Below are 23525 nucleotides of genomic sequence, written 5' to 3' on the forward strand. Positions count from 1 at the left end.
CATTCGGGATCCAAGTACGACTGTCCATAAGTCACACAGGAGCCAACTCTTAGGGTCCCAATAAAATATTTGAGGGGGCGGGCCCCCACCAAGTTGATGGGCATTCCCATTCAAATAGTGTGTGTGCACTGTGTCATGTGATTGATTATGTGGGGCGGGGCTTACCTGGGCTTACCCCTCAATATTTTAAGTTGGCACCCCTGGTAAATCACCTGTGGCTTGGGAAGCTATGGCTTCTACTCTTCCTCCAGCATGGAAACGTCTATATATCTCTCTGAATTTTATTTTTAAATATAGTATGGTGGGGATGCCATCCCTCCTAAGAAAACTTCCTGCCCCCCATTGGAACTAGATGGGGGCTCATGGGTGTAGCCGGGGGGGCCAGCTGCCCCCCAAATCAAGTAAATAAATAAATAAAACTAACTGACCGATTGTGTCACACATAACTCGGTCCTGTCCCCTACACACATAAAGCCTGCCCCCTAAAATAAATCCTGGCCACGCCCATGTCAGGGCTAGCACCTTCTTAATACTAAGAGGAGGGAAATCCACAAGGGATATAGATTTTGAAAATGGGCTGAAGTGGGAGGGGGGTTGAGTGAAACTTTTTAACAAAACCCTTTCCAGCAAGATTTTCACAGACCTTTACTTGTTCAACCCCATTGTCCTCCTCAAGCAGGGCCTCCTTTCCTGACATTGCGCTGTGCATCAGGTGGTGACGAGGGAAGTTGTGTCTCTGGAAAGGAGCTCCTAGCCAGCCGCCATATGCAGCTGTCGGAACAGGAAGCTCTATATAGAGGCAGCTTCCTTCCCCTTTAGGTTATTTGTGGAAGGTGTGCAGCATGTGCAAGAGGGGGAGGCCCTTCAACAGAGCAGCAGGACAACGGAGGCGTTTTTGGAGGCCACGCGTAGCTTAGGACTTGCGCAAATGACTTAGAGGGGTGGTCATACCGTAGACTTTATCATATCACAGAATTGGAAGGGACCACAATTGTCATCTAGTCCAACACAATGCGATTTGGGAATCTTTTGCCCAACATGGGGTTTGAACCCACAACCCTGAGATTAAGGGTCTTGTGTTCCCGGGCCTGGGATTCTCAGCTGTCATACGAAGACCTCTGCTAGTCTAACTACGGTTCCTCTTCCTCCAGATCTTTGCATCCTTTGGAGACCAGCTCTGTCTTCCCCCTCCTCTTGGAATGTTACCCAAAACGGCCCATTGTCTGTGGCTAGACCACCCCATGGAAGATGTTCCAGCCCTGCCAAGACCCTCCTGACTGCCTTGACTTCTAAACGGCACTCAGCTTCCATCTCCGCACATGCAGCCACTGGGGCCCACAGCCACTGCTCTCCCCCCCAAAAAAACCCCCCTCAGAATACTGTTTTTGTTCCAGAGTTGTAGGTGAAGAGAGTATTAGAACTAGAGCTCTTGCTAAAAAGGGAAGAGAAAATTGGGGAGAGGGGGATCTGAGGAGCTGCCGGTCATCCATTGGACAGAGCAGAGAAAGGATTAGGGGAGAAGGTTTCCTCCTTCTTGAAGGGCACCTGCTTGGTATGTAGAAGGGCCCAGGCTCAGTCCTCGGCGTCTGCATGTAACGCTGGGAATTTCCACTGCCTGAAACCTTGCAGCATTCTACCAGTCAGCGTGGACAGTATTGAACTAGATGTACCAATGATTCTGGCTGATTATGAAGGCCGCTGCTTTCTATCTTCTTCTGCTCTCCTAATTTAGAGGGAGTGGGGAGAAAAGGGCTTCCCACTTCCATTACTTCACCAAAGATGGGGATTGTGCCCTGTGAGCATCTCCAACTAACCCCTTCCTTTTGCCCCTTTTGCCCGTGAATCCTTCACGCTAAGCTACAGCGAGCAGAGCACGCAAAGTTGGAGCTTCCCACATTTCACAAGGCCCCCTGAAACCTGCAACTTGTCGTCTTCTGTTTCAGGTGCGGAGCATGGGAAAGGGAAGACAGCCACAGGCAATGTTGCGCTGGTTCTGAAACGGAGCCTCTATCGCTTTAATCCTGGGTACATCAGTGTCGCACCCTCCCGGGAGCTGTGCATTAGGGTGCTGCTTCTAAGGTTAGACAGATTAAGACTATGGGAAATAGGGCAAGAGGTCCCCACCCCTCCTTCCCAGCAAGGTCCTTTTCCACGGAGGAAGATGGGGGTATATTACCGTGCCTCTGGAGTCCAGGTGGGAACACTCAACTTTCCCCTCCCCGCCAAATACCCCACCTCTGTGTCCGCTCTGAGCTGGCTCGGCTACCGTGGCGGAAGCTAGAGCATCTACGGTGCTACTCAGCAAGTGGCACGGCGTCAGTACTCCCAGAGGGTGGCCCGGTGCAGGGTGTCGGCATCGGCGCGCAGGGTCCCGGCTTGGTCGCCACGGAGGTACTTGCCGTTCTTCCCTTTGATGGCCACCCGGCTGCACTCGCGGAACTCAAAGTAGAAATCCTCCGACATCTCACCGTCGCTGCAGACGGTGCCGTTGGTGGCCACATACCAGAACTTGCCACCGAGGCCTAGGAGCATCGAAGGAGCAGGTGTCAGTGGGAGATAATTATTATTATTATTATTATTATTATTATTATTATTATTATTATTTTATATATATATATATATATATATATATATATATATATATATATATATCCCGCCCTTCCCAGACGAAGCCGGGCTCAGAGCAGCTAACAACAGTAAAATGATACAACATTCTAAAATCATTTCATTATAAAATCAGTTCAAATCAGATTAATGGCAACCATTGAGCTAGAGTTCTGTGAAGATTGCCAAAGGAGGGGGTCAGGCTATGCCCTGGCCAAAGGCCAGGTGGAACAGCTCTGTCTTGCGGGCCCTGCAGAAAGATGTCAAGTCCCACAGGGCCCTAGTCTCTTGTGACAGAGTGTTCCACTAGATCGGGGCCACAGCCGAAAAGCCCTGGCTCTAGTTGAGGCCAGCCTAACCTCTCTGTGGCCCAGGACCTCCAAGATGTTTTTGTTTGAAGACCGTAAGTATGTCTCCGTGGGACATACCAGGAGAGGCAGTCCCGTAGGTACGAGGGTCCTAGGCCGTATAGGGCTTTAAAGGTTAAAACCTTGCATGTAATCGAGCGCATAGAGGCACCACCACCTCCCTCCCTCTCTTAAAGGTGCATGGGATTGAAGTTTGTGGCAGGTAGTGATCCATTTGGGGGACAAATCTGAAGTTCTAGGAAAGGAAGGATAGAACAGGGATGGGGAACAGGTGGCCTTGCTGATGTATCTGGGCTCCCAATGCCCATCATCCCTTGGCCACAGGTTCCTTAAAAGAGCTGCTGAGTCATAACTGGTCTAGTCATCCACACACACACGACTGAGACCACAGCAAAGAACTGGCGGAACCATCTCATGCTACCTGGTGCAGAGCAAAGCAAGCCAAGCTGGGCCACAGGGGAAGTCCAAGCAAATACAGTGAAAAAGCAGGGTCCTTGGATTTGTAACAGGGGGGCTCTTCCAGTTGCAAACGTGGCCACCCCCCAGGTCCACATGGAGGCAGTCCCACATTGCTGACTACTTGTGAGGCTCCCCATGTGTCTACAATCTCAAATCACAGCACGATAAAAGGCCGTAAGCGCTTTTATTAATTTTGAGAAGGTTCTAGGCATTTTAGGGAAAAAAGTAAATTCCGAGGGCCCACCCTTTTGCTGTTCTGCTGTCCTCCCCAGAGAAGGCATCTGAGTGGCTGGGCTTGCCGCCACTCTTCTTGCACTCAGGGGAATTTTACTGTTAAGGAAACACGGCAGCTGCAGCTTCAGGTACTAGCCATGCCACTTTCTAGAGTGTGGCTGCTTGTCATCAATAGCCAGCTACCATTGAGGGATGAGAGCGCTGCAAAATCCCCAGACTTTTGCCTAGCAGTCTATTGCTTAAACAGTGCCACTGCCCAATCCTCACTGGGCTGTTTTTCACCCCCTGCACCCACATAAATATATATTTATTTGGGTACTCCTGCAAACCTTGGGGTTCCCCCCCCCGCCTGATGATATTTTTTTGGCCTTACACCCAGGATTTGTTATAGGATGGCAATGGGTTCTAATGGTGAGGTTAAAGTTCTCCAAATGGTAAGAACTGCTTTGCACAAATAGCTTACTGTGGTAGCGCATGGGGGGATCTGACTTTGCAGTCAGTTGGAACATAGGAACTTGCCTTATACAGAGATAGGCCGTTGGTCCACCTATCTCATTATTGTCTACACTGGCTAGCAGAGGCTCTCCAGGATTTTAGGTGGAAGTTGGAGGGGCTGCATTCACAGCTGGGAAACAAATGTTCTCGTAGCATCCCTCCGACATATGGTCCAAAATTATTTCACTATGTGATGAGCTCCCTCCCCAGCTCCCAGTTTGCAGCCAGTTAGTGAGTTACCTTTGATCTGGTAAGCGCCGTCGTTGAAGATGATCTGGAAGACATCATAGACGGAACGGTTGGCGTCTAGCAAGTTGGAGTTGCGGTGGTAGCACACGAAGCCATGAGCCCCGCGAAGGACCAGGATGGGCCGGTTGATCAGCTTGAGAACAAATTCCTCATCCTCCCCTGTAGTCAGATAACTGTAGGTCAGTGAGTTCGGAAGCTAATGTGACTGTGATGAGCTAGGGATCCAAAATGTGCATTTGTGAATACATTTGCATCAGACTTCAGCCCGAGTGAGTCCAGGATTGCTCTCCCAGCCACATACGTGCTTTCAGTAGCCTGAATTTGCAGATTTCCAGCTAACGTTTTTGCTTTTCAGTAGGAGTTCTGTAAGCAGGATCAGTCCGCTTTCAATTCCCCCTTCTAGTTAAGTTTCTGAGGTTACAACTGGGCTTCATCCTACTTCTGCGAGCTCCTTGCCATTATTGATCCTAAGAGTTGCAAATGCGGAAGAATCCTGGACAAACTATGTCATTGATTACTCGTTATTTTGAAACTGCTCTGGCATCACCTTAGTGCTCTCCTCCTGCTTTGGCATACTGAATTGGCATCTGCAGCTAAAGCCAGAGTCCGACCGGAGTGGCCTTCCTGCTATTGGGCTCATCTCAGGTGCACCTGGAAGCCATCCAGCTTTAAGCCGCACTAAACAGCTGTGTCACTTTCAGCAGGACTTTGGTGGTCTTTTCTGACACCTGGTAATAGCCACCTGCTCTCCTGACTTGCAACGTGTGCCTGAGGACCTTACAGCTGCTTAGGATAAGACCATACTTGTTGGCCTACTGCTGCTCCCTCCCCATTTCCAGTCAAGTAACTTCCAGTTTCAGTCTTGGTTGGCCTGTGCTCTAGCAAAAGTGACTTCCTCCCAGCTGCCCTGCAAACTCTTCGTTTCATTTGTTCTCAATATAGCCTCCTCTGGAACTGCTCAATATCTACGCAGACTTTTCTCCGCTCTCAGCTTCTGACTGTCCCAGCCACAAAGACCCAGCTATACTTGTAATATATTCCGTTGGCTCATTCATTGTGATCTTGCCCCACAATGTCCCAGTTTCCATATAACACAGATTTAGGTACTCTCCTGATGCCCATCGAGCATGGTTTTGGCTCGCCTGCCTCTTCCAGCCACCATTCTCAATAAGGAAGCTGCAGCAAATGGCGGAAGACGAGCAGCTTTATTGACAACACACAGACTGTGGTCCTTGGTTTATCAGGTTTAAAAGTAAAGGACCTCTGACAGTTAAGTCTAGTCGTGGACAACTCTGGGGTTGCGGCGCTCATCTCGCTTTACTGGCCGAGGGAGCCGACGTTGGTCTGCAGACAGTTTTTCTGGGTCATGTGGCCAGCATGACTAAGCCGCTTCTGGCGAACCAGAGCAGCACACAGAAACACCGTTTACCTTCCTGCCGGAGTGGTACCTATTTATCTACTTGCACTTTGACGTGCTTTTGAACTGCTAGGTTGGCAGGAGCAGGGACAGAACAATGGGAGCTCACCCCGTGGCGGGGATTCGAACCACCGACCTTCTGTCCTAGGCTCTGTGGTTTAACCCACAGCACCACCCGCGTCCCTATCAGGTTTAGGCCCCCGTAATTGAGGCAATGGCAAAACCCACCCCCAGCACCCCACTGTAAGACTCACCCACTGCATCACTGACAGCTGCCAGTTGTCCATTCTTCTTGGTGCAGATATATTTGCCATTGCGAGCTTTGAGGGCTACCCGGCGTCCACGCCACTCCATATCAAACATGGTGCTAGCAGATCTGGGGGAACAAAGCAAGGGGGGGAGAGCACTGGTCAGATCGTGAATGATCATTTTGCTCTTTCTTCCCTTTTGTGTATTTAACATACAGAGAGTGCAGCCCTACACACACTTGCATGGGCGTAGGTCTTGCTGAAATCAACAGGGTTTTGTGCACAGGACACCACATTGTGTAGCAGGTGCAGCAAATTACCACTCTCCCCCATTAGGTTGCTGGCAGGGGCGGGGAGGAATACCTGTGGGGAAATGGGGAGTGGATCCTTGACTGGAAGAACTTGTAAGCCTGGTTCTGGTAATTCCTAAGCTAAGAATACGCTGAGAGGCACCCTGCTCCATCATTCGCAGTGTGCGACTGCCTGGCTCCGATTGGTGAATCTCAGGGTTCTAATAAAAACCAAAATATATCCCACAAGTCTGTCCACCCGAAGTTTAGAATCTGCAGATAATTCTGAGCTAGATGGACCAATACTCTGGCTCAGTGCAAAGCAACTTCCTAGGTTCCCCTAACTGCTTGAAGTTACTGACAATGGCAGTCCTCTCTCCCTCTCTCTCTTACATTCCACTTCTGTCGCTAAAGGTGCTGCTATAGGAATAGAGGACACACAGCAAATTACCCTGGGCTGGAGGCAAGTGCTCCAGGACTGAGGACGCCTGCCTTGTCTGTGACCATCTAGCACCTTGTTCTTCAACTGGTGAGTTGGGTCCCACTGACTAGTGGCTTGTGCAGCCAACCTAAGATGGGTCACAACCGCTGTAGAGATGTACTATCAAAAATTTAGTAGTGAGCTATATGTCCTATTTTGCAGTATTATTTGTTTCCTATAAGTATGTTTCAAAAAATTCAGCAGTGAGTCCCAAACTCCGTGTTCGAGCTGACAGTGGGTCCCAGGTCTGGAAAAAGCTTGCAAACATCCTAATTTAGCCTGGTTTTGTATGCACACTTTTGCCTGAGACTCGCTAGCTACCCTTGGGAGATGCTGCTCTGCTGCCTTCCCAGTTGGTATCAACGATGATGCCGTACTGAACATTATCCTGGATTATCCTGCCTTCTCTGAACGGCTATGCTGTTCACTTCCAGGTCCCTGATTCTCAAACATATGTGCAAATTCTTGTATGTCTGCAATGCTGTGCCCAAACCATGCTTTTCCTTTCCAGACACACAAAAGGAAGCGTTGATGGACATTCGTTTAGGCAACTGTATTTCCCTCAAGTCCTGCTTGGGGGCAAACCAGAGTCACTGGCTTGCTGCTGTGAAAAATGGGCTGCAGGAACAGATAGCCCCTGATCCGACTCAGTAGAGGTCTTCTATGTGCTTATGCACCCATCACTCCTTCCCGGAAGCCCTGTTCTAAGTCTTGCACCTGTTCTCTCCATGCCCTGGCTCTCCTTCTGCTATGTCTAGGCAAAACTGCCATCAGACTTCCAAGGCCCCAAATGCTCTAGGGCCCCATTAGTGACATGAGGACATAACCTAACTCACACTTCTGTGGCCGTGGCCTGAATTCCCCCATGCGACACCAAGGTCCAGTAGTTGCCCGTGTTGGAATGGAAGATGCACTTCTTGGTTTCTTTATCAATCTGTATCTGGAAGGTTTCGTGGTGTGTCTCTTCATCCTGATTGGCTGAGACGTTGACACCTAGCAGGAAGAAAGGACATATTTTCATATTGTTTAGATCCATCGTGCTCCTCTGTCAGGCATGAAACCAGATACGAAAACCTGTGAGAAGGGTTCAAGCAGAGGTCCATCTTAGAATCATAGAATTGTAAAGTTGGATCCAGTCCAACTTACAGTCCATATAGTCCAACCCCCTGCAATAAGCAGCTGTCCCATACGGGGATTGAACCTGCAATCTTGGTGTTATCAACACCAACTCTAACCAAACCGAACTATCTAGTTGAAGGCGTTCCTTCAGACGCACAAAAGAGAGATGGAGAAGGTGTAACTAATTATCGGGGGGGGGAATAAAAAGTAAATATATGGTTCATTAATTACGGACAGCCCCATAAAATGTGAGTAATAACCAACAGTAAATTCTGAGAATAGGAACAACAGAAAAACAACAACACTCTTCCTTTATTTTTGCCTTAAGGGTCACGCTAAATGTGACTCTGTTCACAGAAATAGCAATTACATGGATTAAAAACAAAAACCCAAGTAAATAGGTGTGGGTGGTTGATCCCGATCAAGACCACAGCAATGGGCAATAGGTTAAATCCCTATCCCTCCCACCAGAGTCACTTTTGAGATTGAGGGCCTTATACATAGGAGTCGTCTCCTAGGGGCCGAGGAGGCTTTGGGGGCCCCCCAATAAAATACCTGGGAGGCCAGCCCCTCAAGTTGATGGGCATTGCCATTCAAATGGTGTGTGTGCACCGCATCATGTAATTGATTATGAGGGGCAGGACTTACTTGGGCCCACCCCCCAATATTTTATTCAAATTGGGACCCCTGCCCCTATACCTACTACTTATGCAGAGGTGGGGGGGAAAGTTCACACAATTGCTGCTTGAATGTTTAGTTTGGGTCCCCCACTAACTTGCCTCTGCCTCTCCATCCTCGCTGCCTTGGAGGGCTGCTGTTGGTCATCACATCCTTGCTAGCATTCCATAAGGGTTAGGGCACTACACAGATAGCAGGGCTTTATCTCATTCACCCTCACAAAAGCCCTGAGATGTGTGTGACTCACTTTCATTCCATTGTGATGGGGATCTGCAGTAGAGATATAATTATTTTCTCTAAGCCACCTGCTTAAGTCCACGACAAAAGCTAAACTTTAATCCAGGTCCAACATCCTATATGCTAATAGCAAATTCATTTTCCAAGTGACTGTGCTTATGCAGCCAAAATTCATAAGAGGAAGGAATCGGTAATAAGAGGAAATAATCGGTAATTTGAGGAATCCCGAAGTTTGCAGAAATACAAATTAAGGAGGGGAGGGAAAGAACCTCAAAGAATCTAATCAGGGCTGAGCATGCTCAGTTGCCATAGAATGCTGAGTGTTTGTTTAGGGGTGGGGAAACTGAAAACTGGGAGAGGATGGAATGGAATATCCTGGGAAAGGGTATGGCTGGCTGGAACTCTGAACAGGAGCACTCCACGCCGCCGTACTTCGTTGCAGGTCCCTGGTTTTGTCTACTGGACAACGCCAAATAGAAGACAGGTGTGTAGTTTTCAAGCGCCTCTCACTGATTTGATTGTCATAGTTGGCACTTGGATTTGCCTCCTGATTGGCTAGAAACCAATTGGACATGTCATTATCCAGTTCTTAACATTTTGTTGGCAAGCATGGGCAGGAAACCACTCAAGAAAACACTCCACTGTTCTCTGGTCAGCTCTAGCCAGCTTGCGCCTGAGCCCTGTCTACACCATCTCAAATGCAGCCTCCCTACGAACTGCCTATTTTTTTTTTTATTAGCCATAGGTGTGTGATTCACAGAACTTGCTTAGTCAATTGACTGCAGGTGATTGATTAAGATCTCTCAATCTCTCTCTTGCAACCTTCCTCCCCGCCCCCACCTCATGAATTACTCTTCCCCCTCCCCCTCTCTGAAACTAAATGTGTTCTGCAATTGTTTTAAAGCTCCAGTTGGGAAGCTCCAATTATATTCCCCCCCCCCCCGAATAGCAGTAGTGGGAAAATTCCCCAAAGCTCTGATCAAAACCATAGCTTCTGTAGCTGCTTCAAAGTAAAGCAGAAAGTAAAGCTTTCCTATGCATGCAATGTACATTCACTTACTCTGCAAGCCTATTCTTGACCTGTTCTTTCTTTCTTTCTTTCTTTCTTTCTTTCTTTCTTTCTTTCTTTCTTTCTTTCTTTCCTTGTTCATCTGGCTATAGCGCCACAGTCAGGCTGGCTGGGATGTTGTGCCATTCCTCAACCTGCCCTGATTATTTCCAGGAGGCAATTTCAGCCTGGGACCAGAGATTTTGCAGATCTGTGATCTTTGTCAAAAAAAATAAATGGCCTAATGCGAACGCTATGCTTTGCTGTCAGCTGCTTCACCCAGGACTGGTTTTGTCCTCCTACCAGATTTGTGACATAATTTATGATTCCAACAACAGGCAAGTTAGAGGAACTTATCTCTTTAGCATCCCATGTGCCTATTGTTTGAAACGTATGAGGAGCCTAAGGAAATCAGAGGGAAAGAACTAAGTAGCACATACCACAATCTCCAAAGTAAATAAATTGCCATAAAGCTGACAAACCAATGAACTAACATTAACAAATTTATCCAAATCAAGTTGATTTAACAACGATAAATCAAACATTTCCACACACCCTGGCTTTGTCTGTAGCAAAAGGATAGATGATGTCATTCCTCCAAAGATGGCATACATACATTGATTTCCTCACAGCAATGACACTGTAAGGAAGATAATGTTAATAGCGGGAGAACTAAGGCCAGGGCTATGCATATGCACCAGCAACAGTGCTGGATTGGGTCTGCCAATGCAACCACACAGCCCAAGCCTTGCCTGGTTCCTGACCTCACCTTCTCAGTATGCAGAGCTGGCTACTGCTGGTTAGTTATTGTTGTGGCTTCACCCCACCAGACACTATGCCTCTAAGATATAGATACTGGCCCAAGGTCACCCAGTGAGTTCCATGCAGAGCTGGGGAAATAGCAGCCTAAAAAAAATAAATATATGAGGGCCAAAAGCACGGGTAGCGCTGTGGGTAAAACCTCAGTGCCTAGGACTTGCTGATCGTAAGGTCGGTGGTTCGAATCCCCGCGGCGGGGTGAGCTCCTGTCATTCGGTCCCAGCTCCTGTCAACCTAGCAGTTCGAAAGCACCCCTAAGTGCAAGTAGATAAATAGGGACCGCTTTATAGCGGGAAGGTAAACGGCGTTTCCGTGTGCGGCACTGGTGGTGGCTCACCAGATGCAGCTTTGTCACGCTGGCCACATGACCCAGAAGTGTCTTCGGACAGCGCCGGCTCCCAGCCTCTTGAGCGAGATGAGCGCGCAACCCTATAGTCGGTCACGACTGGCCCTGACGGGCAGGGGTACCTTTACCTTTACCTTAAAAGTGTTATGAACCTAATGGTTCATCCAACCCTGGTTTTCTTTCCACCAGCCCCTTCAGCCACCACACTTGCAACGTTAGCATGGCGGCTCAGCACTCACCAGGGTTAGGGATCCTCCTAGCGTGGTAAAAGTATACTGTTAAGTTGTGGGCGAACATATCATACGACACAGCGATTCTTCCAAAGCAGCTCTTTATTTATAAGCTGGAACAGAACTGATCTGAGGAGCTCAGTCAGCCTGCTTATATAGAGCTCTAGAACAATGTAACTGTTGCCATTTTCTAAAACTATCCAATCACTGAACGTCACTTTCGATCCTTCATTTGCATACAAACTATCCAATCACTGAACATCACTTTTGATCCTTCATTTGCATAACTATCTACAGAATCCCCCTGCTGGCCCAGGGTGAGAACTTCAGTACATAACACATATAATACAAGTAAGGCCAACCTGGTTTAAATGAGAAGCCACATGGGTAAGTCTTCTCCCTTGCCTGGCATTTAATCAGCTCTTACCTCTGCAACACAGCTCTTTTCAAGTGGATTGTATGATCCACCATAACCGGCTCCCTAACTCCATGCTCTCCAACATTTCTCCAATGAAAATAGGGTCATCCTAAGGAAGAGTGGGACATTCTGGGATCAAATCAGAAACTGGGACGGCTTCTCTAAATTGGGGTTGTCCTTGGAAAATAGGGACACTTGGAGAGTCTGTAAACCCTTTTCTGTGGGCCACCTAAATGGAGCTTGCAGACCACCAGTGGTCCTTGGATCGCAGTTTGAAAACCTCGAAGTTTGCCAATTATATTTTCTCCTGATTGCCTTGGGAGTGTTGCCTTGGGGAAGGGAAAAGTCATGATTACTCGTTGTGTGTGTGTGTCTACCAATATGACACACAGAGAGTCAAAGATAACTTGTACGTATGTGGTGATTGTGGGATCCACAATCTTACCACTTTTTAAAACGAATGTCACTCACATAGAGACAGGAAGATGGGACTTCCCAGGGCCATCCTCACCATAAGGCACTCTGAGGTGGCCGCCTCAGACATCAAATGCTGAGGGAGCAAAACTGTGTGCCATGTGGCATACCCAGTGAGTATCCCCTAGACTAGCTTGCTGCTTTCAAGTGCAGTAGAGGCTTCTGCCCCTGAGTTGAAGCAGGATTCAAATGCCCGTCTATTCAGCTTTTACACACAATCAGCTTTCGTACACAGAAGGGGGTAGCACTGTCTCATCCTTTGCCACAGGCAGAAAAACATATTGGGCTGGTCATAACATCTTCCTTGGAATCCTCTGCCTGAGTCAGTTTTGCTGCTTCGCATTGTTGCTGCCCTTGTCTGCAGGGTTTCATTTACCAACAGGCTCCACAGCCAACCTTAGTGGGCAAGCTACATTTTCTCGATGCATCCCATAAGCACCAGCCATGGTCAAGTCCACTGTATAGCCTTCTCCATCCTGATGCTCTCCAAATGCTTGGGAGTACATCTTCCATAATCACCAGCCAGCGCGGCCAATGGTCAGGGATGATGGGAGTTGTAGTCCAACAACATCTGGGAGGGTTCCGGATTGGGGAAGGCTGGTGTGGTGGACCCCTCCAGGCAAACTACTTTTGATTAGATTCCTCAGTGCTAGGAACCATATGCCTGGAGGGAAGGTATTCATCAGAATCTCCACACAAACTCTTGTCAAACAGGTGACAATTGACAAGGAAGATGGCTAACCCTCCAAGCTGAAGGGGCATTAACGATCCCTGCTAAAATTATGCCCACCTCACTGAGCCATAGGCACCCCCTTCTCACACTCCTGCGTTGCTAGCAAATCCTCCAACAATCACTTTAATTATCCTCATTAATCTGATTGCTGTTGTTTCCATCTGGCTGACACACAAGCCCCCTATTAATAACTTGCCAGCCAATGTCACCAGCTCCTAAGTGGCTTGGAACAGGCAAAGGAGGTCTGTGAGCCTCTGTGTTGGCTGTTGCTCATTGCCAACAAAGCAAGTCTCTTGCCAACCTACTGATATCTCTGGCATCCCACCATCCCAATGGGTATGGCCAGACCTGGCAAAAATGCAGAGGGAAGGCTGTGGCTAGTATCTATAGGGCCAAGCGGGATGAGATTGTAATAGTTTGACAATATAATATTAACCCTAGCAGAAGAGACTAGCTTCTGGGCCTGTCAGCCACATCCAAGCTCTTCCCGCCGGAGGGCAGTGATAAACATTGCTGGGTTTCATCAGCATAAGACAGGTTATGACTTAACTTAAATGTGGGATAATCCTATTCAAAGAGATGAAGTGGCTGGTTGGAACAGCTGGCGGGGGGAGACTGGGGCAAAGGGGGTCGGAGGCTGGGATTAAGGAGATAGAGAGGGAACCATTTAGGAATTCGCAAGCACATCCTGTGGGTAGCTTCAAATCATTCAAGTTGAAGAGCCCGTGCAGACCAAAGTGCAGTTGATTAATCCCCATAAGTAGCTGCTCTTGTAATTGGCCTACTCATATGAGTGGCAAAGCTTCTGAAATGGGGACAACAATAAACCCAACCCCCTCCATATAATCTGTGGAGGTTAGCCACTACGACAAGGACCCATATGTTGGTTTTGCAAGTATAGGAGTTTTGTTTTTAATTGAACATATTAGAGTTTCTGAAATATGTGGTCACTGACGGTGACAATGGATTAAAAACAAAACATCAATATGCTGAAGAAGAGTTGAATGCTGCAGCAGCCTACTAGGGGAGTTGCCTATGAATTAAAAAAAAAAGTCACAAAACAGCAGAGAAGAATTGGCCTCACTCATCACCAGCAACATCACGGTCCCTATTCAGAAGGTATCTGCAAGAGGATACCTGCTTGATCAATGCAAGAGACTACCTGGTCCGACCTTCCGTTCCCCACAGTGGCCAGTCAGATGCTTCTGGGAAGCCTGCAAGCAGACTATGAAGAAAACAACCTCTGCCACTTGTTTCTCACTCCCCAGACAGTCCACACCAACTAGTATCAGTGGCAGCCACTTTGGTGGGGCAGAACCGACACAGACACTGCTGCAGCTTACTATATCAATTTTGCTTTCAGGTCACTTTCTGTTCCTTTTGTCTCTCATCTCCCTCTGACCTCACAACTCTACATTCCCCAACACCTCCACCATGTTTACTTCAATGCATCTGATGAAATGGTCTGTGGCTCCTGAAAGCTTATGCCACAGTAAATGCGTTTGGTTTTTTAAGGTGCCACAATGCTCTCTGCTATTTTTAGAACTGCCTTACATGCATTTGCCTAATCCTCTTTGTAAAGCTGTCTAAACTAGTGCTCGTTGACACATAGTGTGGCAGCGAATGTGGCCTAGGACACACATGAAGACACACCGCAGAGAACATGCAAGATTAGAAGTGGGCACGTTGGCCATAGGAAGACGACTGCTTTCCCAGAGACAAAAGGCTGCATTTTAGGGCTGAAGAAAAGCAAAAGCCACCTGGGTTCCATGCTATGAATGAATAACAAGTATGCTCTACTTTTGTTTCGCCATAAGCAGATGGTCTGATGAGGCCCACTGCTTTATATACAACTGTGTGCACGTTCAGTTTTAAGAGGAATACACACCACAGCAACTTCTACGTAGGGTCAGCTACATCTGTGTTCACACACACCCATGAACTAGAAGACATTTTTAGGCTAAAGTGGAAAGGACGATTGGTTCAAGAAAGCATGGCTATACTGTACTGTAAACAGCCTATTAAATGACCTAGGGAGGAGGGGAAATAATAAAGTTTCTTTTGATGATCATGATGGGATTGATTGATTGGGGGCATTCACTTGTTTCAGCTTCTCCACACACGTTATCTCAGATCCTTCTCAACACTTCGCGACCACCCTTCAAAGCTAAGGCGTGTCCGCAGGGGTGTTATGTCCATATTGCAGATGTGTAGCTGAGGCTTAGAAAGAGCGGCTTGCCTAAGAACATTGAGCCTAGTGGTAAATTCATTGCTGAGGAGAGGTTGGAAACGACAACTTCCTGACTTACAGTGAAATTTCCCCCTCCCTCAAGATAACAGGTGGGAAAGAACCTTATTAATTTCTGCGGAGCGATAAGCCCTATTTTTGCAGTTTGATGTATGACACTTTGGGCCACAAAGTAAAAAAGTTCCCTTCCCTCACAGGACTTGGATTTCCCCCTTCCCCCTTCTTTCGTTGGTTACAGACGGAATGGCCTTTCAAGCTTGACCGGAAGATCAAGTTATACAGTGATCTTCGGGACTTTGCGTTCATGGGAGACTGGGTAGCTCCTCTTTCCCCCAGAAACTGGCATAGGCCAGGTTGCTATAGTAACGGACACAAGCCCTTTGGCAGCGTGGCATTTCCTGTTGCCACCTGTTACTCACTCAGCTCCCATCTGGTTGGTTTATGTACCGCTAGGGTTTGTTTGCCCATCGCATGACTCCTAAGCTAGCTGAGGAAGAATACAATGAAGTGGTCATCTTGAGGAAATCAGACTGCATAATCTGATTTTCATACAACATGCAAATACATGTACAGTTCATTCCAAAAGCGCTTGTTGGCTGTCGTAAAAGCTGAATATCTTCCTTCTTAAGCTTTAAATAAAGCAATTTTTGTACAGTTGATGACCACTGACCACTGGTGTCTTCTTCAGATCATTTAATTCATTAAGGATTGAAACACACACGACTGCAAACTTTTTGCTGGCAAAACATATTTACCTGAATTTTATAGCTGAGGAAAAACATGCAATACACACCAAATCCCCTCCTTCACCTCAGAAACAAAGCAACCTCCTGCATATTTGCCTCCACAATGCCCAAAGAAAGAAAAGGGAGAGATCAACATGGTGTTGTTTTTCCAGAAACAGCTACCCTTGAACAAGGCATCTAGAGTCCTACCACACAATGCAAGATTTAAATTTCTAGTACAGTTCCCTTTTCAGAATATGGGTTTCTATTTGATTTTAAATTAAAGTTCCTATCCTCATGACCCTCATGATTCCACACAGAGAAAAATGTAAAATGAGGATGGTATTTGTCATAGTTTTGGAGATCATATCAGGGCAGAATGAAAATGAAAAATTTCAGGACATACATTTCATGGCCCTGGGATGTCCAGGCGAAATTCCTTCTTCTACTAAGCTGTTAATAAAGAGTACAGAAGCACTGTTCTCTTTTGCATCTGGACACCCTAGAGGCCCCCAATTCCTTGTTTTTCCATATTTAGGTCCATATTTGAAATCCCATAAGCACTTACATGTGAGTAAGTCCCACAGAATGCATATATCTGAGTAGATATGAATAAATTTAAACTGTGCTTAATCCCCTCCACATTTTCCCACTCACGTTCCAAATTCAAAAAAGGTAACCAGAAGAAAATGCAAAGGTACTTTATATAGATATAAAATCAAATTGCACTCCATTGTCACAGCTGACAATCACTGTTGTTAAAGGGGCCCCTATAGGAGCCAATTCAAAAGTTGACAGCCTTAACTGCTTCTGAATTGGGGCATTTAATAGCCAGCAGAACATCAGAAGACTGATGGACTAGAATCATCTCCCAGAGCTTGGAGTCTTAAAAACAGCATTGAAAAGAAGAAGGGTCCATATCCGATCACTTTTCTCTGGGGCAAGAGGAGTGGCTTCTGGATGAGTATGCTTAAATCAGTCTTTTTTCCTCTGGTTGGGGATTTTTGGTTATTATTATTATTTTTTAAAAGGCTAATTATCAATGCCAGGCAATGTGAATTTTAAATTTGCATTTATTTAAATGAATTAACATGCAAACATCTGGTAACTCCACGGGGAAGCTAAGAAAATAATTACGCTAATCACTGTGAGAGAAGAGGCCCATACTGCATTACAGTAATGAAGGCCAGATAAGCGACTAAGGGCAGGAATACAGTGGATTAGCTGCCCACCTAACACAGTTTAGACACACTTTTGTAAAACAGGACAAAAGGGGTATATTAAACAATGGCCAAAGGTGCAGTTTCCCCACTCTTTTAATGCAGAGTTAATCCAGACAAGCTGTTGTGTAGATAGGAAAGCCGATTCAGACATGGGGCTACAAGTGGTTAGGGTGGAGTGGGTGTTGTGCAGTCCCCTGTAAAGACCAAGTGTGCAGCCTGGGCTTGGTGCTGTCTATGGAAGCACAAATGACTGTGGTTGGTTTTTACCTAATGCACTCTTATTTAGAGAAAGCAGACCTTGCTTCCATCAAACATCCAGACTAGACTACTGCAGTGTGTTCTATGGGGTGCTGCCCTGGAAGACAACCCAGAAACCTCTGCTGGTATTCAGGGTGTCTTTTGAGGGTAGACATTTAGACCATATTATATACCAATACTGTGCCAGCTTGCTGGAACTTTTCCAGGCCAGATTCCAAATGTTAGCTTCGAGTTCTAGAGCCGTAAACCAGGTGGGGTCACTAACGTGGTGCCCACAAGTAAACATGGAACTCACAAACACCTTCCCTGGTGTTTCCACTCCCTCTGCTGAAATTAGACTTGAAAGAAGCAGGATATTGCAGCCCATAAGCTAGGCTGCAATATGTGCTTAGTTGCAGTGTGTATGTGAGGCCCACAACAGGTTTCTCTCGTTTGCCTATGTATGTGCCCAAAGGGCCCCCAAATGTTGGCAACCTATGTCTTAAATAGCCCAGGACCCGGTTATGTGAAGGACCATGTAACAGTCTGGGCCTTAAGATCAGACTGCCAACACTGCCTGGAGATGGCCCCATAAGGAAGTATATAAATATTTTACACAAATAAAGATCAGATAGGTTGTGTACACACCATACATTTAAAGCATACGCACACACACAAAAAGAATAATGGGAAATACAGTTTGCCCTATGCTGAGCTACAATTCTTAGCACCCTTAACAAACTACAGTTCCCAGTATACTTGGGGGGGGGGTGCTTTAAATGAATGGTATATAAGCAGGTGTGCACCAGATATAGGGCCTTTTCAGTGGTGGCTTCCAAGGGATTTGTAACTGGCCCTGTCGGGGCCAACCTTGAAAAAGCCTTTGAAGAACCATCTGTTCTGATTGGCTTTTAATTAAGATTATTTTATTAAGGTAGCTGCTCTCTCAGAGTGTTGGTTTTAGGCTGCTAGTTATTGGAGATTGTTGTTTTAACTCTATGTTGGGCCGTGTATTATTTTAAAGATTAGTTAATTTATAGTAACTGAATGCTAGTTGTTTGGTATTGTGCTGGTCAAAATTTGTGTTATGTACATTATTTTATTGGAATTGGCTTTTTATCTGGTATATATTTGCATGCCACCTGGAGAGGACATTGCCCTGCAAGGCAGCCTAAAACCCTTTAAATGAAAATAGATTTAAAAATAGAAATAAATGAACATGTAGGCTGGGAATTCTAAACAACGTTGGCACTTTGGAAATGAAGCCGATGGAGACCTGCCCATCAGTTTGTCTTCATGTCACAAAAAAGTTTCAGCTATTTAATTCCTTCCTGCCAGGCTGCTTTGAAGGCACAGGATCAGGGCCAGCTTTTCTTCAAAAGAACGCAACCCTAGTTTCAGAGTACAGAAGCAGAGTGTGATTACTCCAGATCGATTTGCGTCACCTGATTCATTTGTCCACCAGCTTTTTATCCCTCTTCTTACTGGCTCATGAAGACTGTGAAGCTTTCCCTGTCATGAAGATAGTGATGAGGAAAGCTTGACTTGCTTAAGTTTGTGTGAGAACCCTGTCTGAGACACGGGAGCTGGGTTAGCATACAATGCGGCAACCATAGCAGAAACAGGGCACAGCCTTTTCTGTTTTCAACAGACTGTTGGTGTTGCAGTTAAGCAAATGGGTTGGGAGGGCGATTCTTTGGTTATCGTTAGGTGTAGTGTCAAGGCTTGCGCGTGGCCTTCCAAATCCTGCGGTGGCGCTTGAAGAGGGAGAGAGAAAACGAAGGAAGAGAATGAATGGATAATGGAAGGATAAAGGGAAGAGACGTGGGTGCTTGTGTACACCTGTGGTAGAGGGGGAAGAAAGAAAATGAAACGGATGGTGGATGAATAAAGGAGAGGGAGAGGGAGAGGGAGAGAGAGAGAGAGAGAGAGAGAGAGAGGGGCTGTCCCACTCAATTTTTGCATTGGCCTCACCTGCCATCTGCAATAGGCATCCTCCAGCCGCAAGTGAACAAGGCCCTCAACCCCGGAAAGATTGCCCCCCTGTGTTAAAAGCTATAGTCCGTGGCCACTATAATCACCCAATCAGAAAAAACAGCATGGCATAATGGTTAGAGTGTTGGAATAGGACCTGGAAGACCAGGGTTGAAATCCCCACTCAGCCATGAAGCTCATAGGGTCACCTTGGGCCAGCCGCCATCTCTTAACGTAACCTACCTCACAGAGGATGAAATGAGGGAGGAAGAGAACCATGTACACCACCTCAAGATCCTTGGACTATCAAGGAGGTATACAAATGCAATAAATAAATGAAAATAAACAGGAGACTACACTTAGTTTTCTCTTAGATGCATGGGAAGAAGCAGTTATGGGGAAATAGCATTCTCCCTCTGGAAAGAATTTCAGAACGGGGGAGGATAAACAAACCTTGGGAAAGGAATATTTTCTCAACATGAAACCATCACTCTGTAGCACCTCCAGACATTTGGGACATAGCTTTGCTGGGGATTGCTGCTGCTCTTTTGTTTGGGGGCTGATTGAAATGTGGTCCTTAAGGGCCAGTTCTGGAGCCATATGGGAAAGATGTAAGGTTGGAGTTGCCTTTCATTCTTTACCCATAAGGCCTTTCGGAGTTCCATTGATATCTGGGCAGGGGGAGGTCGCCTAGAATGGTTCACTGACGAGCATTTCCTAGAAATGCCGGGGTAGGACATGGGAATTGTAGGAATGGGCAACTACAGCTGTGAATGTGAACAGCCCCTTCAGGGACACTGGGCAGATGTTTGATGGACGGCACTAAAAGCAACCTGATGGACACTGTTGGAAGCACTAAAAGCAATGTAGGAAGAATGAAAGGGAGCTGGCTGCACCGACTGATAGGAATAAGGTTATAAAATTTATTATCATTTTTTAATACCAAGGACGGCAGTAGATGATGGAATCCAAGTGCCATTGCCTAATTGTGTTGAAGGAAGTTAAATGTAACGAGCACATCATCTGTCCACACGCCACTCAGATTAATAGTTGTTGCTGGAGAGAGCTTGTAAAAATCTCAATCCATTCCAGCAGGGCCACTCTCTGGTGTGCATGCACAGAATCAGAGGCCTGTAAATTCACATGAGTGTCATTCTTGCTAAAGGGCTGCCAGACCCACTGGCTTATCTATGGAGCCACCATGCCAGTATTAGCAAAATCACAGGAGAGTGGGTTCTGCATCTGTCCCTGTGCCCCATCCTTTGAATATAAGACAGAGCCTGCAACTGTTCTTGTTTCTTAAGCAGCAGGGATGCCTGCTGACATACTGATTATCATGTGGACTAGAAGTACTTCCAATCTGACACGCTGCCATAGAAGCAGTAGCAAAACATACAGAGCAAAGCAGACTTTCCTCTTCTCCACCGGCGCCACTGCACTTGTCCTTGGCTTTCAGACCCTGCACTCATCTCTTCCCACAACATCTTCCTAGATCCTCATCTGTGCAAATGAGCACAACACACCTGCCCTGTACTAGAAACAGATATTGACTTGATGGAGACCAGCAAGGAACCATAATAGACGCCATGAGACACATCTTTCCTTCCCTATCCAAGCATGAGGATTAGGAAGGCAGCTCCTGAAGCAAAGAAGCATCAGGAAACTGATGGTGGCAACTACCATCATCAACACCCCCCACCATATGCATTCGAACAGTGAGTCACCTGTGGATAAGAACAAGCATATTACCATTGTACAAAGCGGACGAAAAAACAAGTCACCCATATTATGGCTATGGAGCTAGGAGGGGAGAGGAGTATTCCCTGGCTATGCATAGTCCCACAGAGCAGAAAGGTAATGGATTTACCTTGCCGGATGGAGACATATCTGCCATTGGAGGCCACGAAAACTACTTGCGGGTGGCTCTCTTCCAGATCAAAGAGTTCATCTTTGCCCGGCTTGGAGCTCCTGCCAGATTTTAGAGTGCCGGTAGGTCCCATGGGCGCCAGGTATTTCCCATCGCAATCCTTGAAGGCCAGCTTGCCTGCCTTGAATTCCAGGGTGTACCCTGCGCGGGGGTCAGGCTCCTTGACCAGAGTGCCATCGTTGCGCAGGTAGCGGTTGTCACAGGTTCTCAGGCAGTACTTCTTGTTCTGGAAGGTGAGGGTGATGAGCGAGTCCACACCCCAAGGGATGTTGCTATCGGTGGAGATCTCGTCCTCCTGAGCACTGAGGTGCGCATACCTTCTCCTGCTCACGCTCAAGAGGTTGGCCTGGGGGTGGATAGCCAAGTGCACAGCCCAGAGCTCCGTCTCTGTGATGGTCTGGGCAAAGCAGGACAGCCTGTCTTCGGAACCACCAAAGAAACGCTTGTAGGGTTCCGACTGGAGCGCCCAGCGCCCGTCCGACTGGGTGACAATGACAAAGCGCCCATCACCTCCCGGCTTCTCGGCTTCACACGAGACCTTGCCGTCCTTGTCGGCAGATAAGTACCTACCTAGGTGGCTCTTCAGGAAGACCACGGAGCTGTCTCCGTCCTGCTCCAGGGTCCATATCTGCTTCCTTTTCAGGCTGGGTGCCGAGGCGTTGACCTTGTAGCCAAAGCTCTCTGCCGTCAGGTACCTGTTGTCAGAGTTAATCAAGCCAAACTGGATCTTCAGAAGCTGGTGGATCCCATTCGTTGGCATCTTTGTCCGGACAGCGGATATAGTCCCAAGGACTGGGGTGGGCGCCTAAGGTCTTCCCAGTCCTTCTTTGGGGGTACGGAAACGTGCACGCTCACATAGGCACAGCCGAGCGAGCTGAGCGATCTGGATTAGTGCAAATGAACCTTACACCTCAGTCAAAGACCCAATGACGTGCACCTGCCCCAGTTCCCAGTCTCTTTCTCTCTCTGTGTGTGTGCACCAGCTCTTCCTACATTTAATCTTCTGCCCGTAAAGCCAATCTCGTTTGGCTGCCTCGTCCCCCCTGCTGGCAGTGCTGCTGCCTCCTGCGTGGCTCACACTGACCTCTTCCTCCTCCTCATCTTCTCCAGCGTGGCGAGGGGGTGGGGTGCGGATGGAGAGGAGAGAATGCTCAGAAAAAAATGTACATGCTTAAGCACCCGCAGCCTTGCTTAATTAGCGCAGCTAGGATTACAAAGATTTCAATGAGCTGCCGGCCTCCTGTAACCAATAGTGGGGCTTCTACAGAAGCCACAAAGAAGGGAGGGGGGCTTTGACAGGCTACACAATGGCCTTTTGATGAGACCTATTCTTCCGCTCCGGCCTGCTCTCTGCGCTTGTAGTGCTCTGCACTGTATCTGTGTCTCTTGTTTGCGTTGTCTCCCTTCTTCTAAGGCTTGATACACCCCAAACGCCTTTCTATCCCACCGCTAAGGCCAAAACGCTCAAGCGGCAACTCAATCTGCTGCCTCTCCCTGGTGGAGGATTTATTTTTCTTAGCGCCGCTTTGGTTAACGTTACCGTGGGCTCTCTGATTCCATGCGGCAGGTCACCTCCAAGCCGAGAGTGCCTGCCTGGCCCAGCCTCTAATCTCCTTAACAATTAGCTGGGCATTTCTATTAGTGTAAACCTTTCATCCTCCTTTGGCCCCTTTGCCTCCATCTGTTCCGTAACCCCAAATCCACAGCTCTGTCAAAAGGATAATAGTGGCCTGGCCCCCCTAGGAAACCGATGGGGCGGCGTAGCTGAGAGGCCTAGCTCAGAATCAAACCAGGGTGTGAAGAAGGGAGGCTGGGCCGTCCGGGGCTGCACTGCATCTCAGATAAATGCAACTTGAAAGAATGGGGATGAATTTAGACCCAGCAAGTTGGAATCTGCTGAAGCAGAAGTTGTTGAATGACATAGGTGAAAGCCACCCAGAATAGCTTGGCTGTCCTAGCTGCCTCTGTAGACAACAGCAAGGCCTGCTCTGCTCTCCTCCACCACCCACCGCTGCCATGACTTCAGAACAGATACTTTTTAAGATCCTTCCATTTAGCCAGAGAGAGAGAGTTGCTAACATATGGGAGGGTTGGGTTGACAATACCACAGTTGACAGTTAGCAAAAATAGGGTTGGGGAAAACATGTCGGCAGATGGCGAAGGCCCAGTGGTTCTTATGAAACAGGCAGCAGCAAGATCCCAAATGATCAGAATAAATCTGACCCACAAAATGCACCACTGCTC

The 23525-nt window shown here is 47.4% G+C and overlaps 1 protein-coding gene across 1 annotated transcript; it reads right to left on the bottom strand.

Moving 5' to 3' along the window:
• Positions 1-942: 942 nt before the first annotated feature.
• Positions 943-23289, bottom strand: FSCN2 (fascin actin-bundling protein 2, retinal). Its single transcript, XM_053375472.1, has 5 exons — positions 21222-23289; positions 7682-7838; positions 6081-6202; positions 4401-4568; positions 943-2522 (listed from the first exon to the last, which is right to left on the bottom strand). Exons 1-5 carry the CDS (start codon positions 22039-22041, stop codon positions 2317-2319), a joined length of 1473 nt encoding a protein of 490 aa, XP_053231447.1. The 5' UTR covers positions 22042-23289; the 3' UTR covers positions 943-2316.
• Between the last annotated feature and the right edge of the window lie 236 nt (positions 23290-23525).

The sequence above is a fragment of the Podarcis raffonei genome, chromosome 2, assembly GCF_027172205.1.
Source record: "Podarcis raffonei isolate rPodRaf1 chromosome 2, rPodRaf1.pri, whole genome shotgun sequence".
Taxonomy (NCBI): Eukaryota; Metazoa; Chordata; class Lepidosauria; order Squamata; family Lacertidae; genus Podarcis; species Podarcis raffonei.

Bases quoted from the DNA above. Each gene is read 5' to 3' on its own strand.
- FSCN2 (XM_053375472.1), bottom strand. From the start codon at position 22,041: ATGCCAACGAATGGGATCCACCAGCTTCTGAAGATCCAGTTTGGCTTG. The intron at 6,203-7,681 runs GTGAGTTAGGTT...TTGTTCCCCCAG, and splicing joins CAGGCCACGGCCACAGAAGT to ATCTGCTAGCACCATGTTTG. The intron at 2,523-4,400 runs GTAACTCACTAA...CGATGCTCCTAG, and splicing joins CGGCGCTTACCAGATCAAAG to GCCTCGGTGGCAAGTTCTGG.